We start from the raw sequence: 20,196 nt of genomic DNA on the forward strand, positions 1-20,196 counted from the left end.
TTATGTCAGAGTATAGTTGACTAACATGTTGTGTTAGTTTCAGGTGTACAGCAAAGTGATTCAGTTACACATATACATGTATGTATTCTTTTTCAAATTCTTTTCCCATTTAGGTTATTATGGAATATTGAGCAGAGTTCCCTGTGCCATACAGTAGGTCCTTGTTGTTTATCTATTTTAAATATAGTAGTAGTACATGTCAATCCCCAAATAAATAAACAAAATAATGCTCAAGAAATGAAAAATAAAAAGGAGGAAAGAGAGAACAATTCTGGGTAATTTTAAAAGATCTGGATAGTCCTAAGGTATCCTGGGTATTAATAATAAAAAGGTCATGTATGATTTTCCTGGGAGGAATTTTTAATAGGGTGTTAAATGTTGAAAAGACCTTGCAGAAAGTTACAGAGTGAGTTTGAAAAAGTAGAGATGATAAAACAAACATCTTAAAGAATGTGACTGTGAGGTGTGTGTTCCAGGTGGGATTCCCCAGGAAGCATTCATTGAGGAAGAGCTTATCAGGAATTTTATTAGGGAGTGTCCTTGGTATTAACACCTGTGGTAAGAAGGGTGAGGGAAGCAGAAGTAGGAGAAGTGGAACTGTGATGCAGTACTGACTACATTTTCAGCCAAATCCAGGAAGTTACATTTTCTTAACAGCCTTTAGAAGAGCAGAAGTTTTAAATTTTGATGAGATCCAATTTGTCGGGTTTTTTCATCATGGCTCTAAAAGTTCTTTGCCTATCCCAAGGTCACAAAGATTTATTCCTGTTTTCTCTAGAAATTTTACAGTATTAACTTTGTCATTTAGGACCTAAATGATTCATTTCGATTTAATTTTTGTGTCTGGTATGAGATTCATTTTTTGTGTATGGATGAATAGTGTTCCAGCACTGTTTGTTGAACTTTCTCCATTGAATTCCTTGCTATGTTTGTCAAAAATCAGTTGACCATTTATGTGTGGGTCTATTTCTGGTCTATATATTCTGTTCCATTGATGTGACTGTCCTTTTGTCAATGCCACACTATTTCGACTAATATACTGTTATGGTAAGTTTTGAAATCAGTCTGATTGCACCAGCTAGGACCTCTAGTGTGGTAATAAATAGGAGTGAAGAGAATGGACATTCTTACCCTGTTCCCATTCTTAAGCAGAAAGCATTCATTCTTTCACTATTACATGTGATGTTAGCTGAGGGTTTTTCACAGATACTCTTTATCAGTTTAAGGAGGTTCACGTCTATTCTTATTTTCTGAGAGTTATTAAAATAAATGATTTTTAACTTTGTCAAATGTCTTTTCTTCACCTATTGATATCATGTGGTTTTTCTCCTTTAGTCTGTTGATAGTCAGTTACATTGATTGACTTATGAGTGTTGAACCAACCTTGCATTCCTAGAGTAAACCATAGTTAATCATGGTGTGTTATTTCTCTTACATATTGTTGGATTCGATTTACTAATATTTTGTTAGGATTTTTTTCACTTATGTTCATGAGGGATATTGGTCTGTACTTTTCTTATAATGTCTTTGGTTTTGGTATCAGCATAATGTTCACCTCATAAAGTGAGTTCAGAAGTGTTCCCTTCCTCTCTACTTTCTGGAAGAGTTTGTGTAGAAGTGGTATTAATTCCTTCTGAAGTGTTTGGTAGAATTTTCCAATAAAGCCATCTGGGTTTGAGTTTTCCTTGTGTGAAGGTTTCTAACTACAAATTTAATTTCTCTAATATTCTTAAGGATATTAAGGTTATCTGTTTCTTCTTGAGTGAGCTTTGGAAATTGTCTTTCAGTGAATTCGTCCATTTCATCCAAGTTACCAGATTTATTGGCATGAATTGTTCATAATATTCTCTTTTTAATGTCTACAATTGTATGGATTGTAGACATTAAACAATATGTAAGGATCTGTATTTATGGCCCCCTTTTCAATCGCATTATTAGTAATTTGTGTCTTCTCTTTTTTTCCCCTTGATTAATCTACCTGGAAGTTATCAATTTTATTGAAGTTTTCAAGAACTAGTTTTGGTTTCATGATTTTTTTCCTTTACTTTTTTTCTATTTAATTACTTATCTGTTTCACCATTCCAGTACTGATTTTGCTCTCATCTTTATTAATTCCTTTCATCTACTTCCTTTTGGTATAATTTGCTCTCTTTTTTTCTTCAGGTAGCAGATTAGATCATTGATTTGGAATGTTTCTTTTTTTCTAATGTTAGCATATGATGCTGTAAATTTCCCTCCAAATATTGCTTTAACTGCATCCAGCAATTTTTTATATACTGTGTTTTCATTTATTTAAATGTTTTCTGGTTATTTGGAGGATCTTTCCTCTTTGACCCTTGGTTATTTAGAAGTATGTTATTAGATTTGCAAATACACAGGGATTGTTCACATGTCTTTCTGTTACTGATACCCAATTTAGTTTAGTTCTGATCATAGAATACGCTTTGTATAATTTCAATTATTCTAAATTGGTTGAGGATTGGTTTCAGACTCAGAATATATTCTATCTTGGTCAGTGTCCCATGAGCTCTTGAAAAGAATGTATATTTTGCTAATGTTGGGATGGAGTGTTCTGTAAATATCAATTAGACCAGTTTGGTTGATGGTGTTGTTCAGCTCCTCTATATCCTTACTGAATTTTTTGTTTACTGGCTGTACCAATTACTGAGAAAAGAGTTTTGAAGTCTCCAGTCATAACTCTATTGTTTTTTCATTCATGTGTTTTAAAACTCTAATGTTAGATGCAGTCACACTTAGGATTGTTATATCTTCCTGATTAATTAATTCCTTAATTATTATGTAATGTCCCTCTTTTTTTAAAATTTATTTATATTTTGTTTATTTATTTTTGGCTGCTTTGGGTCTTCAGTGCTGCGTGCGGGCTTTCTCTAGTTGCTGAGAGTGGGGCTACTATTCGTTGCAGTGCACATGCTTCTCATTGTGGTGGCTGCTTTTGTTGCAGAGCACGGGCTCTAGGCATGTGGGCTTCAGTAGTTGTGGCACGTGGGCTCAGTAGTTGTGGCTCATGGGCGAGCTCTAGAGCACAGGCTCAATAGTTGTGGTGCATGGGCTTAGTTGCTCCGTGGCATGTGGGATCTTCCCAGACCAGGGATCGAACCCATGTCCCCTGCATTGGCAGGCGGATTCTTAACCACTGCGCCACCAGGGAAGTCCCTGTAATGTCCCTCTTTATCCTTGGTAATATTACTTGTTCTAATATTAATATAGTCATGTATTTACATGCATATCGTTTTCTATATTTTTACTTTTAACCTATGTGTTGTTTGTATTTGAAATAGGTTTCTTGTAGCTAGTATATAGGAAAATCTTGCTTTTCTATCCACTCTACCAATCTCTTAACTTTTTAATCAGGATATTTCAATCATTTACACTTAATGCAATTATTGGTATGGTTGACTTTATTTTATTATTTTTTAAAATTTATTTATTTGGCTGTGCAGCAGGATTGTGGGATCTTAGTTCCCTGACCAGGGAATGAACCTGGGCCCCCTGCAATGGAAGCACAGAGTCCTAACCACTGGACCCCCAGGGAATTCCCCAGTATGTAGTCCTTTTTTTTTTTTAATTTTTTAATTTAATTTAATTTTTTTATACAGCAAGTTCTTATTAGTCATCAGTTTTATACACATCAGTGTATACATGTGAGTCCCAATTGCCCAATTCATCACACCACCACCACCACCCACCCGCGGCTTTCCACCCTTGGTGTCCATATGTTTGTTCTCTACATCTGTGTCTCAACGTCTGCCCTGCAAACTGGTTCATCTGTACCATTTTTCTAGGTTCCACATACATGCGTTAATGTACGATATTTGTTTTTCTCTTTCTGACATACTTCACCCTGTATGACGGTCTCTAGATCCATCCACGTCTCAACAAATGACCCAATTTCGTTCCTTTCTATGGCTGAGTAATATTCCATTGTATATATGTACCACATCTTCTTTATCCATTCGTCTGTCGATGGGCATTTAGGTTGCTTCCATGACCTGGCTATTGTAAATAGTGCTGCAATGAACATTGGGGTGCATGTGTCTTTTTCAATTATGGTTTTCTCTGGGTATATGCCCAGTAGTGGGATGCTGGATCATATGGTAATTCTATTTTTAGTTTTTTAAGGAACCTCCATACTGTTCTCCATAGTGGCTGTATCAGTTTACATTCCCACCAACAGTGCAAGAGGGTTCCCTTTTCTCCACACCCTCTCCAGCATTTATTGTTTGTAGACTTTTTGATGATGGCCATTCTGACCCGTGTGAGGTGATACCTCATTGTAGTTTTGATTTGCATTTCTCTAACGATTAGTGATGTTGAGCATCCTTTCATGTGTTTGTTGGCAATCTGTATGTCTTCTTTGGAGAAATGTCTGTTTAGGTCTTCTGCCCATTTTTGGATTAGGTTGTTTGTTTTTTTAATATTGAGCTGCATGAGCTGTTTATATATTTTGGAGATTAATCCTTTGTCCGTTGATTTGTTTGCAAATACTTTCTCCCATTCTGAGGGTTGTCATCTTGTTTATGGTTTCCTTTCCTGTGCAAAAGCTTTGAAGTTTCATTAGGTCCCATTTGTTTATTTTTGTCTTTATTTCCATTACTCTAAGAGGTGGATCAAAAAAGATCTTGCTGTGGTTTATGTCAAAGAGTGTTCTTCCTATGTTTTCCTCTAAGAGTTTTATAGTGTCCGGTCTTACATTTAGGTCTCTAATCCATTTTGAGTTTATTTTTGTGTATGGTATTAGGGAGTGTTGTAATTTCATTCTTTTACATGTAGCTATCCAGTTTTCCCAGCACCACTTATTGGAGAGATTGTCTTTTCTCCATTGTATATCCTTGCCTCCTTTGTCATAGATTAGTTGACCATAGGTGCGTGGGTTTATCTCTGGGCTTTCTACCTTGTTCCATTGATCTATGTTTCTGTTTTTGTGCCAGTACCATATTGTCTTGCTTACTGTAGCTTTGTAGTATAGTCTGAAGTCAGGGAGTCTGATTCCTCCAGCTCCGTTTTTTCCCCTCAAGACTGCTTTGGCTATATGGGGCCTTTTGTGCCTCCATATAAATTTTAAGATTTTTTGTTCTAGTTCTGTAAAAAATGCCATTGGTAATTTGATAGGGATTGCATTGAATCTGTAGATTGCTTTGGGTAGTATAGTCATTTTCACAATATTGATTCTTCCAATCCAAGAACATGGTATATCTCTCCATCTGTTGGTATCATCTTTAATTTCTTTCATCAGTGTCTTATAGTTTTCTGCATACAGGTCTTTTGTCTCCCTAGGTAGGTTTATTCCTAGGTATTTTATTCTTTTTGTTGCAGTGGTAAATGGGAGTGTTTCCTTAATTTCTCTTTCAGATTTTTTGTCATTAGTGTATAGGAATGCAAGAGATTTTTGTGCATTAATTTTGTATCCTGCAACTTTACCAAATTCATTGATTAGCTCTAGTAGTTTTCTGGTGGCATTTTTAGGATTCTCTGTGTATAGTATCATGTCATCTGCAAACAGTGACAGTTTTACTTCTTCTTTTCCAATTTGTATTCCTTTTATTTCTTTTTCTTCTCTGATTGCTGTGGCTAGGACTTCCAAAACTATGTTGAATAATAGTGGTGAGAGTGGACATCCTTGTCTCATTCCTGATCTTAGAGGAAATGCTTTCAGTTTTTCACCATTGAGAATGATGTTTGCTGTGGGTTTGTCGTATATGGCCTTTATTATGTTGAGTTAGTTTCCCTCTATGCCCACTTTCTGGAGAGTTTTTCTCATAAATGGGTGTTGAATTTTGTCAAAAGCTTTTTCTGCATCTATTGAGATGATTATATGGTTTTTCTTCTTCAATTTGTTAATATGGTGTATCACATTGATTGATTTGCGTATATTGAAGAATCCTTGCATCCCTGGGATAAATCCCACTTGATCATGGTGTATGATCCTTTTAATGTGTTGTTGGATTCTGTTTGCTAGTATTTTGTTGAGGATTTTTGCATCTATATTCATCAGTGATATTGGTCTGTAATTTTTTTTTTTGTAGTATCTTTGTCTGGATTTGGTATCAGGATGATGGTGGCTTCATAGAATGAGTTTGGGAGTGTTCCTTCCTCTGCAATTTTTTGGAAGAGTTTGAGAAGGATGGGTGTTAGCTCTTCTCTAAATGTTTGATAGAATTCACCTTTGAAGCCATCTGGTCCTGGACTTTTGTTTGTTGGAAGATTTTTAATCACAGTTTCAATTTCATTACTTGTGATTGGTCTGTTCATATTTTCTATTTCTTCCTGGTTCAGTCTTGGAAGGTTATACCTTTCTAAGAATTTGTCCATTTCTTCCAGGTTGTCCATTTTGTTGGCATAGAGTTGCTTGTAGTAGTCTCTTAGGATGCTTTGTATTTCTGCGGTGTCTGTTGTAACTTCTCCTTTTTCATTTCTGATTTTATTGATTTGAGTCCTCTCCCTCTTTTTCTTGATGAGTCTGGCTAATGGTTTATCAATTTTGTTTATCTTCTCAAAGAACCAGCTTTTAGTTTTATTGATCTTTGCTAGAGTTTGCTTTTAGTTTTATTGATCTTTACTATAGTTTTCTTTGTTTCTATTTCATTTATTTCTGCTCTGATCTCTGTGATTTCTTTCCTTCTGCTAACTTTGGGTTTTGTTTGTTCTTCTTTCTCTAGTTCCTTTAGGTGTAAGGTTAGATTGTTTATTTGAGAGTTTTCTTGTTTCTTGAGGTAGGCTTGTATAGCTATGAACTTCCCTCTTAGAACTGCCTTTGCTGCATCCCATAGGTTTTGGGTCATCGTGTTTTCATTGTCATTTGTCTCTAGGTATTTTTTGATTTCCTCTTTGATTTCTTCAGTGATCTCTTGGTTATTTAGTAATGTATTGTTTAGCCTCCATGTGTTTGTGTTTTTTATGTTTTTTTCCCTGTAATTGACTTCTAATCTCATAGCGTTGTGGTCAGAAAAGATGCTTGATATGATTTCAGTTTTCTTAAATTTACTGAGGCTTGATTTGTGACCCAAGATGTGATCTATCCTGGAGAATGTTCCGTGCGCACTTGAGAAGAAAGTGTAATCTGCTGTTTTTGGATGGAATGTCCTATAAATATCAATTAAATCTCTCTGGTCTGTTGTGTCATTTAAAGCTTCTGTTTCCTTATTTATTTTCATTTTGGATGATCTGTCCATTGGTGTAAGTGAGGTGTTAAAGTCTTCCACTATTATTGTGTTACTGTCGATTTCCTCTTTTGGAGCTGTTAGCAGTTGCCTTATGTATTGAGGTGCTTTATGTTGGGTGCCTGTATATTTATAGTTGTTATATCTTTTTCTTGGATTGATCCCTTGATCATTATGTAGTGTCCTTCCTTGTGTCTTGTAACATTCTTTATTTTAAAGTCTATTTTATCTGATATGAGTATTGCTACTCCAGCTTTCTTTTGATTTCCATTTGCATGGAATATCTTTTTCCATCCCCTCACTTTCAGTCTGTATGTGTCCCTAGGTCTGAAGTGGGTCTCTTGTAGACAGCATATATATGGGTCTTGTTTTTGTATCCATTCAGCAAGCCTGTGTCTTTTGGTTGGAGCATTTAATCCATTCACGTTTCAGGTAATTAGCGATATGTATGTTCCTATGACCATTTTTTAATTGTTTTGGGTTTGTTTTTGTAGGTCCTTTTCTTCTCTTGTGTTTCCCACTTAGAGAAGTTGCTTTAGCATTTGTCGTAGAGCTGGTTTGGTGGTGCTGAATTCTCTTAGCTTTTGCTTGTCTGTAAAGCTTTTGATTTCTCCATCGAATCTGAATGAGATCCTTGCCGGTTAGAGTAATCTTGGTTGTAGGTTCTTCCCTGTCATCGCTTTAAGTATATCATGCCACTCCCTTCTGGCTTGTAGAGTTTCTGCTGAGAAATCAGTTGTTAACCTTATGGGAGTTCTCTTGTATGTTATTTGTCGTTTTTCCCTTGCTGCTTTCAGTAATTTTTCTTTGTCTTTAATTTTTGCCAATTTGATTACTATGTGTCTCAGCGTGTTTCTCCTTGGGTTTATCCTGTATGGGACTCGCTGCACTTCCTGGACCTGGGTGGCTATTTCCTTTCCCACGTTAGGGAAGTTTTCGACTCTAATCTCTTCAAATATTTTCTCTGGTCCTTTCTTTCTCTCTTCTCCTTCTGGGACCCCTATAATACGAATGTTGTTGCATTTAATGTTGTCCCAGAGGTCTCTTAGGCTGTCTTCATTTCTTTTCATTCTTTTTTCTTTATTCTGTTCTGCAGCAGTGAATTCCACCATTCTGTCTTCCAGGTCACTTATCCGTTCTTCTGCCTCAGTTATTCTGCTATTGATTCCTTCTAGTGTATTTTTCATTTCAGTTATTGTATTGTTCATCTCTGTTTGTTTGTTCTTTAATTCTTCTAGATCTTTGTTAAACATTTCTTGCATCCTCTCGATCTTTGCCTCCATTCTTTTTCCGAGGTCCTGGATCATCTTCACTATCAGCATTCTGAATTCTTTTTCTGGAAGGTTGCCTATCTCCACTTCATTTAGTTGTTTTTCTGGGGTTTTATCTTGTTCCTTCATGTGGTATATAGCCCTCTGCCTTTTCATCTTGTCTGTCTTTCTGTGAATGTGGTTTTTGTTCCACAGGCTGCAGGATTGTAGTTCTTCTTGCTTCTGCTGGTATGGTTGACTTTAAATCTATCATTTTGCTAGATGTTTTCTATTTGCCTTTTCTGTTCTTTTTGTTTCTGTTTTCTCTTTTTTCCTACTTGACTTTTTTTTTTACTTCTACCTGGTTTTTTATTGAATTTCTATTTTGTTTTATCTGTACTACTACTGGCTTATTAGTTATGCCTCTTAAAAAATTTTAGTGGCTGTCATAAGTTTTACAGTATATCTCTTTATTGCATTCCCCTTTGAAATAATATTATAGTACTTTATGTATAGTATAAGAACCTTCCAATAGTATACTTCCAGTTCCTTTCATTCATTCTTTGTGTTGTTGTTGTTGTACATTTTACTTTTACATATATTGTACACCCCTCATTTTTCGTGATAGAAATGTCTAGATCTTGATTGTGGTGATGATTACATAGTATATATGTGCTTTCAAAACTCAATAAACACTGCACATAAGATAAGTATTTTATTTTATGTAAATTATACCTAAATGAAGATTTTAATATAAATATTAATATATATTTTAATATAAATATATGTGTATATATACATATATGTGTGTGTATGTCTTTCTGTTTATAGAGAGCGTAAGAATATAGACCTAGTATAGGACTTTCCTAGACTATTTACTATTTAATTAATTTACTGTTTAATTAATAGTATTAATTAAATGGCATTGGTGCTAGTGGTGACAATTTGAAAAGAGTTAATGTTTAGTATAGGGAAGTACATAATGCATACTTAGGTTATTTACCATTTAAACTTTGCCATCATTTGAGTATTATATTTATAATCAAGAGCACCTGCAAATGAGCTATTTTGTCTCCTTTTTTAAATAGACAAATGAGGAAATTGCTAAAACCATATGCTGTTCTTCCTTTATGTTTCTAAACCAGAGAAAGAGCAAGATTGTCTAGAATTCTGTGAAGTCTGATATAGTATCCACTTGCCCTATTTAATTTAAATTGAAATTTCAGTTCCTCAGTCATGCTGGCCACATTTCAAGTGCTCAGTAGCCACATGGGGCTAGTGGCTACCATGTTGGACTGCGCAGATATAAAATATTTCTATAATCACAGAAAGTTCTTTTTTTAAATAATTATTTATTTATTTATTTGGATGCACTGGGTCTTAATTGCCACATGCAGGATCTTCATCGCCACGTGCAGGATCTTCGTTGCATCATGCAGGATCTTTAGTTGCAGCATGAGAGCTCTTAGTTGAGGCATGTGGAATCTAGTTCCCTGACCAGGGATTGAACCCAGGCTCCCTGCATTGGGAGTGCAGAGTCTTAGCCACTGGACCACCAGGGAAGAAAGTTCTATCGGATAGCACTGTTGAAGGAAAAATTAACAAGTTGTCCATGGCTTGCCTTTCTCCTTCCTGTAATGAAAGGCTAAATCTACTTTTCCTGGCTGCTTGGGTGTCCTTCTCTGAATGTATCTTCATTCTGTTTACCATTAGTCCAAAGAAAATATGAGTGATTAATCTTGAAAAATGCCTGTTACTGATCAATGAAAATCCTTAGCCAAGGTCCCCATGGATTTCTTTGGTACCAAAATTTATTAGTCACTTTTCTTTTTTCTCTCACTTGACCTGTCTGTTATTGCATATGACATTTTTGAATATGCCATTCTTTTTGGCTTTTTCCTCTTTTTGTTTGTATGACACTATGACTTTGCCTTTTCTACTTCTATCTCTCTGTTCCCTTTTTCTTAGCCTTTTATAGGTTCTTGTTCCTCTGCCCATCTCTTAAATGACAGCCTTCCATAGCAGTCCATCCTTAACCTTATTTTTAACTCCCTGGACACCAGATACCACATATATGCTGAAGGCCAACAAATCTATAAGCAGCTCAGATTTCTAACCTAAGTTCCTAATGAATATAACTATGTGGCTGCCCTAAGAGCATCCCAACCTCCGTATATCCAGAACGATTTCACTCCCTTCCTCTCTTGCCTCTACCCCACGTAAGTGTGGGCCATTACTATCCACCACGCTTCTAGCTAGAAATCTGGGGCCTCTCTTGTAATTCAAACCAGTTAATCAATTCCTGTTGATTCCACTTCCTAATTACCTCTGATACTAATTTTTTGTTTTTTCCCAAGGCCCTGTTTTCAGATATTCCATATCTTCAGTTCTTACAACTCATTTATCTTTCTCCTTCTAGTTTATTTTCCCTGCTACTGTGGAGTGATCTTCTTAAAATGCAGAGCTGATCATCTTATTCTGTTATTTAAAATCCCTCCAAGGTCTCACATTACTTTTGGTAAAAATGCAAACATCTTAGCATATCTAGTAGTCTCTTCTGGGTCTGCCTCTTCTCACCTCTTCCATCCCCATCTTTCAGTCCTCAGCTTAGAGTCTTTGTTCATTCATGTCCAGGCACTTAACTGCCTGGGGTTCTCAGAACCAACCATGTGCTTCTCTCTCACCTCTGTGCCTTTTGAATTTTCTGTTCCCTCTACTTGGGGCTGATACCTCTCCCCATCCCCCACCCCCACCCCCACACACCCTTTGCTTCCTTGCCTGGCCGATTGCACCTTGTCCTTCAGGACTCCATCAGGCCTCCTCCCATCTGGGAAACATTCCCTGATATTGTCCCTCCCCGGGCTAGTCTTTGTGCCTTCCTGACTTCCCTAATGTTCTCATAGTATTCCATGCTGTTCTCTACCATAGCAGTTATTTCCCTGTATTGTAATAGCACAGAAAATATTCAATAGCAATTTATGAAATACTCAAACAAGTGTAAACTCTGAAAATATATTTGAATTCACAGACTAATGCATCATTATAGTAACCTTCCACTGTGTTCTTATAGGTGAAGATGCTGGAAGCAGATCTGGTTTCAAAAATGCTGCGAGCTGTTCTACAGTCTCATAAGAACGGAATAGCATTACCCCGGCTCCAAGGAGAGTACAGATCCTTAACTGGAGACTGGATCCCCTTCAAGCAATTAGGTTATCCTACGCTAGAAGCCTATCTGAGGAGTGTGCCAGCAGTTGTCAAGATAGAGACTAGTAGATCTGGAGAGGTAAGAAGGTAATTGTGTGTTTCAGAAGAGTCAAACCAATTCTTAATTGCCTGTCTGGCACTTCCAATCTCATAATTAGGGTAGAAGTCAAAGTGAAAAACACTAGCCAAGATCGGTAGTGATAGAGAGAACAGCATCCACAACACAGCCAAGATTCTCATGTCTTTTGTTTTACCCTCAAATTCTTTCTGTTGTAAAAATAAGGTTTTAACCATATTAAATTAAAAATTTTCAAGTTAAACTTTACCCAGTCTCATTGTCCAAACTAAATAACTGTACTGGAGACCTTAACTGCCTAAATGTCATACCCACTCATTATAGACCTGCTACAGCTATTTTTGCCTAGGTCACTAATGACTTCCTGATTACCGAATCTAATAGACACTTTAAAATTCTCATCATTTGACCTGACTCCTATCTATTCCTACTGTCTGGATCCTAGTTCAGCCTCTAATTGATTGATCATCACTTTTGGTTATTACAGGGCCCTCCCTACTGTTATCCTTGTCTTTAGTCCCTAGCCTGTTCTCACCTTCACACTTTAGTAGCAGTGATCATGTTATTCTACAATTTTAAATCCTTTAGTTTCTCTGGAAGAATATTTTATGTATAACATGGGCGATTAGGTGGTAGCAAGTAAATTTTTTATTGCATATACTCTATGACCCAACAGTTTCACTTCTTGGTTTCTGCCTAATGTACCGTATGAAAGATATGGACAAACCACCATCCAAGACAGAAAGGCACCCATCCCCGCAATCAATACCTTTTTTAGGGTACATTTCTATATATGTAAATATGTAGAACAGGTCTGGAGTATTTCTCACCAAAAATTATAATAGTTGTCCTCTTGGGAGGTGGGTGGGTAGGGAGGCAGTGGGTAGAGGAGAAAAGGGGCCCAGGATTGGGAGAGTGGTCAGAGGTTCACGTAATCTGTAATAAATTTTATATAATGAGAAGGTATAAACTAATTAAATATTATATTAATAATAAAACTTTCTTCAGTGACCCTGGTTCTCCCAGACAGAGCCCTCCTTTCTATCTGCTTGGCCCCTTGTAATACATCCAGTATGACACATGACATAAAGTTTTCTGTTTAGTCTCTTTGCCTCTCTTTCCTTCATAAGTTTCTTGAGGATAAGGGATTTTTTTTTTTTACCCCTAACAGTAGGTGTTTAATAAATATGTGTTGAATGTATAAATGATCAAATATCTGAATGAATTAATAATTTAGTAATGCTTCATATACTTACTATGCTATAATTTACTCAACTCTTTATTCTCCTATTTTGGACATTTTTAATGTTTCCAGGTTTTGATTATTAAAATAACCCCTAATGCACATATTTGGGTATGTAACTTTTTCTTTTGAATTATACTCTTATATTTTCAGGAATGGAAATACTGGACCAAAGAATAGGAACATGTTTTGGCTTGTGGTGTAAAGCCTCACTGCTTTCCTGTTCTTGATTTCAACTTAGAATCAAAGACTTTAACACTAGATGGTTCTCTAGAGATAGTCTAATCTCAAGTCTACATTCTTTTTTCAAATCCTTCTTCAAATATCCTATATATCCCACCATTTTTTTTTTTAAGATAAAAAGCTGAGCTACTGTGTTTTAAGTAGGTGCCAAAGGGTCCAGGCCTCTGCTTACCCTGTCTTGCCCTCACAGCCCTGAGGCACCTCCATGGAATTCTATAGCTCCATTGAACAGTTTGAAAACCCCAGATCTAAGCTCTTCCCTGTTTTACAGCTGATAATACTGAGATTTTAGAAGTAAACTGGTTTGCCCCAAGTCACCCAGCTAATCCATTGCAGTGGCAAGACTAGGATTTAGTGGTCTTTGGGAGACCACTAAATACAAAAAGCAGTTGCAAGTGTGTACTTTGAATTCAGAGAGGTAGCCTAGCTGTGTGGCTTGAGAAGTTTGCTTAACTTTCCTGAGCCTCTGTTTTCCCATGTGTAAAATGGGAATAAAATATATCTCACAAATTATATGAGATAATATATGCAAATCACAGGTTTCGTTTGGTTCATTTGTTAATCCTATAGTACCTAGCACATTTTAGATGCTTAATAAATACCTGTTTAAGGAATAAGTGAAAGTTTCAATTTGAGGAGAGATTATTCAGTGTGCCGGACTATGCTTGATTTCTCTTGCAGAAAATATAATTTAGCTCTAACATTATCAAAGAGAGAGAGACATGAATATTTGCATACAGCTTGATTTGGGACATATAAACACACAAAGATGCACTTTGAAAAATCAGCCTTTAGGTACCAGTGAATCTGAGAAATGTTTCTCCTCTCACCTTGCCTCTCATAATTAGATTACCTGCTATGCCATGGCCTGCACAGAAACTGCAAGAATTGCTCAGCTTGTGGCTCGTCAGAGGAGTTCTAAAAGGAAAACTGGTCGGCAAGTTAATTGTCAGATGAGAGTAAAGAAAACCATGCCATTTTTTCTAGAAGGTAAGATCTTTTCACATGCTAAAATTTTAAAGCCTGTCTATGAATATACTGTCAGATGGAAATATTGCTTGTATTCATGATAAACACCTTTATTTGTTAATATTCATATGTCAAGGGAGAAGTCCTGAAGCTAGTATTTCCATTTGAAATTAAGTGAACATGATAAGCATGACTTATTAAGTAAAGTAATTATACAGTGTGAAATAACTCAGCATAGATTTTAATTAAACTTATGGCAAAGTGTGGTTTTACTCTTTATTTTGGGGGAAAGGCTCATCTAGAATGTTGGATGAACCAAGAACCTCGAAGTTAATGTCTTATTTAGGAAATCATGTCTTTTACTATAAATCCTCTATTTTCAGAAAAACATGAATTATATAGTACATAAAGGTATTATAGGCAACTCAGCCTGTGTTTACTGATCATTTATCTCAAGGAGCTTATAATCATTTCTAAAACTAAATTCTCAAGAAATAGTTCAATGATGGTAGAAAAGAGTTGATGCCTAAATGCCACAAGGAGCATTTTAGACAAAGGAGCAGTCACTGTGAGAATGGCAGTGGAGGGCTTCATGGCAAAGGGGAGACTTGAACCCAGACCTCTAACAGTTGGAAGAATTTAAATTGATGGAGAAGAGATGGGAGGACTGAGATAATGGCTGAGTGTGCTGCATTTGTAAGAATGTGAGGTGACTGCCACCAAGTTACTTGGTGAGTAGAGGGAAAGTAATGGGCTAGTCTAGCAGATGAAGCCACGTTTTGAAGAACCTCATCTGCTAAATACACACCAATCTACTCATCCCCTGCTGACCGACCCTCTAGTGACCATCTCCTTATATTCTTTTTTTTTTTTAAATATTTATTTATTTTTTTAACATGTTTATTGGAGTATAATTGCTTTATAATGGTGTGTTAGTTTCTGCTTTATAACAAAGTGAATCAGCTATACATATACATATATCCCCATATCTCCTCCCTCTTGCATCTCCCTCCCACCCTCCCTATCCCACCCCTCTAGGTGGTCACAAAGCACTGAGCTGATCTCCCTGTGCTATGCGGCTGCTTCCCACTAGCTATCTATTTTACATTTGGTAGTGTATATATGTCCATGCCACTCTCTCACTTCATCCCAGCATACCCTTCCCCCTCCCTGTATCCTCAAGTCCATTCTCTATGTCTGTGTCTTTATTCCCGTCCTGCCCCTAGGTTCTTCAGAACCATTGTTTTTTGTTTTTGTTTTTTTAACATCTTTACTGGAGTACAGTTGCTTTACAATGGTGTGTTAGTTTCTGCTTTATAACAAAGTGAATCAGCTGTACATATACATATATCGCCATATCGCTTCCCTCTTGTGTCTCCCTCCCTCCCACCCTCCCTATCCCACCCCTCTAGGTGGTCACAAAGCACCGAGCTGATCTCCCTGTGCTATGTGGCTTCTTCCCATTAGCTATCAGTTTTACATTTGGTAGTGTATATATGTACATGCCACTGTCTCACTTTGTCCCAGCTTACCCTTCCCCCTCCCCGTGTCCTCAAGTCCATTCTCTAGTAGGTCTGCATCTTTATTCCCGTCCTGCCCCTAGGTTCTTCATGACCATTTTTTTTTTTTTTTAGATTCCATATATATGTGTTAGCATACGGTATTTGTTTTTCTCTTTCTGACTTACTTCACTCTGTATGACAGACTCTAACTCCATCCACCTCACTACAAATACCTCCATTTCATTTCTTTTTATAGCTGAGTAATATTCCATTGTATATATGTGCCACATCTTTTTTATCCATTCATCTGTCGATGGACACTTAGGTTGCTTCCATGTCCTGGCTATTGTAAATAGAGCTGCAATAAACACTGTGGTACATGACTCTTTTTGAATTATGGTTTTCTCAGGGTATATGCCCAGTAGTGGGATTGCTGGGTTTTATGGTAGTTCTATTTTTAGTTTTTTAAGGAACCTCCATACTGTTCTCCATAGTGGCTGTATCAGTTTACATTCCCACCAACAGTGCAAGAGGGTTCCCTTTTCTCCACACCCTCTCCAGCATTTATTGTTTGTAGATTTTTGATGATGGCCATTCTGACTGGTGTGACACCTCCTCATATTCTTACAAACTGTTCTGAGAATAGAGACCGACAGAAAACATCTGGACAGGGGAGTGACATAATGAAACCATGGTTTTGGGAAGCTAATCGATTCTGTTATGTATGCCTGACTTCGTAGGAAAACCAAAAGCAACCCTCAGACAACCAGGATTTTCTTCAGATTTTTCTATCAGCAAAAAACCTAATCCAACACTGTTAAGAGACAAAGGAAACTCTCTTGGAATTAAATCTGTTGCCGAAATGCCGCCTTACACATTATATGCAACTATTGGAAATGAAGTATTCAAAGATGTTCCAGTGCAGAGGCATGTGACCATGTCTACCAACAACAGGTATTTGGGCTTTGTCTGACTAAAAGGAGAAGTTTGGTGAACCTAGGATAATAAATATTAAACATGTGTGTTCAGGGTAAGAAGGAAGTACTTTATGTTTTGTGTAGTATAAGTTCACATGTTAGTAAAGAAATGCATCATTACTAGTTAGTCCACTTTCCTGGCTGCCTAAATGTCATTCTCTGAATATCTCCATTTTGTATTTGTTGTGCATTATTGGTAATCTCTCTTTGTAAAATTTATTTTAAAAGCTCTCACAAATTGATCTAAGATGCTATTTCAGCATAACTTACTTTTTCTGAAAACCTTTCTTACAATTAATTTTGTAAGTTTTAAATAAAATCTGATTGATTTGTACACTCTACTGTGTTCCAATAATTATACCCATAATTACACAGTAGCATTATACATCCATGCATCAGAATACTGCACTGGAAGTAATAACACAACTTTAAAGTTTTAGTTTGAATGCTGCCATTCACTAGCCAGGTGAAATAAGTGAAATTATTTCATCTTTTGGGGCTGTGGTATCTTCATTTGACCAATGAAAATGTTAACTGGGTGATCTCAAAGTTCCTTTCTGGCTGTAAATTTTATGGTTTTATGAGGTAACTCAGGTGAGCAAACTACAACTTATGGACCAAATCTGGCCCATTGCCTGTTTTTGTAAATAAAGTTTTATTGGAACACAGCCACATTCCTTTATTTATATATTGTCTGTGGTTGCTTTTACACAACTACAGAGTTGAGCAGTTGTGCAGAGACAGTACAGCCAGCAAAGCCTAAAATATGTACTGTTAGACCCTTCACAGAAAAAGCTTGCCATCTCCTGATGAATCAGTATCACATTCTTCCATCCTGTTTGTACCTCTACAAAACAAATTTTGTTGTATCATGTTCATTTAAATCAGTGTTCAAAAATTCCATTTTGTATAAAAGATAATCCCCTTCCCCCCAAGCACTCCCCCCACACTAGACTATTTAGAAATAATTAATTTTGTTAAGTTAGGTAAAAGGGTACTAATTTTTTATATTTTGGTATTTTTTATAAAGTAACCCTTAAATATTTTTCACAGTGGTATATATTTAATGGTGTTTATGGTTAGTTATTATAATTTTTGATAAGGTCTAGAAAATACATAATTAAAATTTGGATCTTGACCCAAAGCACTAGTTAGGTCCAGTATGTGACGGAGGTACCATTGTCTCCTCTGGTTGTGGGCCTAAATTTCAAGATTTTGAATTGAATCTATAAAATGACAGCAAAACCAGGCATCCCAGATTGTGGGCCCAGAGGAGCATTCTCCACCGCATGGCCTGGTGTCTCCTCCCTCTCACCTAGTGCCACTGCATGGCCCAGGTAAGTGCCTTCCATCCCTGCAGGTAGCAGTAGCAGTGATTGAGTGGGGGCCTTGCCAGCACCAAGCAGCCCACAGAGTGGGCCCAAGGTGGTGCTCTCTGACCTGCTGCCTAGTGTGCTCCCAGCCCTCCTTCCCAGCAACAGGAGCCCAGGGAATTGTATTCTGCTGTACCAGATCAGAATAGCACCATGAGGGCCCTGAAAACTAAATTATTATTGGAACCACAGCCTACAAAAGTGGGCCAGGAGATATATGATAAACCTAAACGGAGTAACTGCCTGCTAAAATAGGACATTCGTCTTAACATATGTCCAAATATCCAGGTTACAATAAAAAAAAGTCAATCTTTATACTAAGAGGCAGGAAAATGACAACTTGAATGAGAAAAGATAACCAACAGACACAAACATTATGATGAATCAGATGTTGGAATTATCTGACAATGATTTTAAAGCAGCTGTTGTAAAAATGCTTCAATTTGCAATTGCAAATACTTTTGAAAAAAATGAAAAAATAGAAAATTCACCAAAGAAAGAGAACATACAAAAAGAACCAAATGGAACAACCAAAATAAAAATGCAGTGTATGAGCTCAATAACAGAATGAATATGATAGAGAACAGAATTAGTGAACCTGAAGATAGAACAATAGAAATTACCCAATCTGGACAACAGAGTAAATAGACTTAAACAAAACAAAACAAAATAACTAGCTGAACCTGAGGGGCCTATAGGGGGTAAAAACATCTAGCAGAGCCTTAGGGACCTGTGGAGAAAATAAGAAAAGATCTAATATTTGTATTTTCAGAGCCTCAAAACAAAGAATGGGGCTGAAGGAGTATTTGAAGGCATAATGGCTGAAAACTTCTTAAATTTGCCTAAGGACGTAAACCTACAGGTTCAAGAAGCTTGGGAAATCCCAGACAGGATGAATCCAAAGAATCCCACACCAAGGCAGATCATAATGAAACTTCTGAAAACTAAAGACAAAGAAAAAGTCTTGTAAACAGCCAGAGAGAAATGACACATTACCCATAGGGGAATAGCAGTTTTAATGACAGTAGATTTCTCTTTCACAGTCATGGAGGAATCATGAAGGAGGGAAATGGCACACTTTTAGTGCTGAAAGAAAAAAACCTATTAACCACAAATTCTGTATCCAGCAAAAGTATACTTCAGGACTGAAAGGGAAATAAAAACATTCTCAGATGAAAGAAAACTAAGAGAATTTGTCATTAGCTGACTTACTCTTAAAGAGTGACTAAAGGAAGTTCTCTCAACAGAAAAGGTGTAATATAAAATGGCTTGGAACTTCAGAAAGGAAAGAACAAAATGGGTAAAAACAGCTATAAATAAATGGATTATCCTTCTTCTCATGAGTTTCTTAAATCATATTAGTTTGAAGTAAAAATTATAACACCATCTGATGAGGTGCTAACATATGTAAAGAAAAAGTTAAAACAATTGTATTTGTAAAGTAGGGAGGGCAAGGAGACCTAGATGAAAGTAAGGTTTTTACACTTGAAGTGGCAAAACATTGAGATGAGTAGAATGTTATGTTATATGTGTATTGAAATGCATAAGCAACCAATAAGAAACCTATACAAAGTGATATACTAAAAAAAAATTATAAATAAATAAGAATGGAATTTTCAAAAATGTTTAACCCACAAGAGTGCAAGAAAAGATAAATAGAAGAATGAGAAACAGGGAACAAATAGAAAACAAATAATAAAGTGCAGACATAAGCCCTAACAAAACGATAATTACTTTAAATATAAAAACACATGAAAATATGTTCAACTTCATTAGCTATTAGGGAAATGTAAATTAAAACTACATTGACAGGGACTTCCCTGGTGGTCCAGTGGCTAAGACTCTGTGCTCCCAATGCAGGGGGCCCGGGTTCGATCCCTGGTCAGGGAACTAGATCCCACTTGCTGCAACGAAGTTCCCACAGACAGCAACGAAGATCCCGTTTGCCACAGCTAAGACCTGGCACAGCCAAATAAATAAATAAATAAATATTAAAAAAAAAAACTACATTGACATATCACCACAACACACCTATCAGAATGGCTAAAATAAAAAATAATGATACAATAATAGTAGGGGACCTTAGCACCCACTGGCATCAATGGACAGATCATCCAGACAAAATCAATAAGGTAACAGTGGTCTTAAACAACACAACAGACCAGTTGGACTTAATAGCTA

At 36.6% G+C, this 20,196-nt stretch overlaps 1 protein-coding gene across 1 annotated transcript in view; it reads left to right on the forward strand.

Annotated features, from left to right (window-relative positions):
* TDRD7 (tudor domain containing 7) overlaps positions 1–20,196 on the forward strand; it is a 90,625-nt gene that overhangs the window by 11,759 nt on the left and 58,670 nt on the right. Inside the window, exons 2-4 of the mRNA XM_036854372.1 lie at positions 11,499–11,711; positions 14,043–14,184; positions 16,406–16,619. Of these exons, the coding sequence (XP_036710267.1) occupies positions 11,505–11,711; positions 14,043–14,184; positions 16,406–16,619 (563 nt within the window). The 5' untranslated portion in view covers positions 11,499–11,504. The remainder of the gene's footprint in view (positions 1–11,498; positions 11,712–14,042; positions 14,185–16,405; positions 16,620–20,196) is intronic.

This window comes from Balaenoptera musculus, chromosome 6 (genome assembly GCF_009873245.2).
Source record: "Balaenoptera musculus isolate JJ_BM4_2016_0621 chromosome 6, mBalMus1.pri.v3, whole genome shotgun sequence".
In the NCBI taxonomy this organism is placed as follows: domain Eukaryota; kingdom Metazoa; phylum Chordata; class Mammalia; order Artiodactyla; family Balaenopteridae; genus Balaenoptera; species Balaenoptera musculus.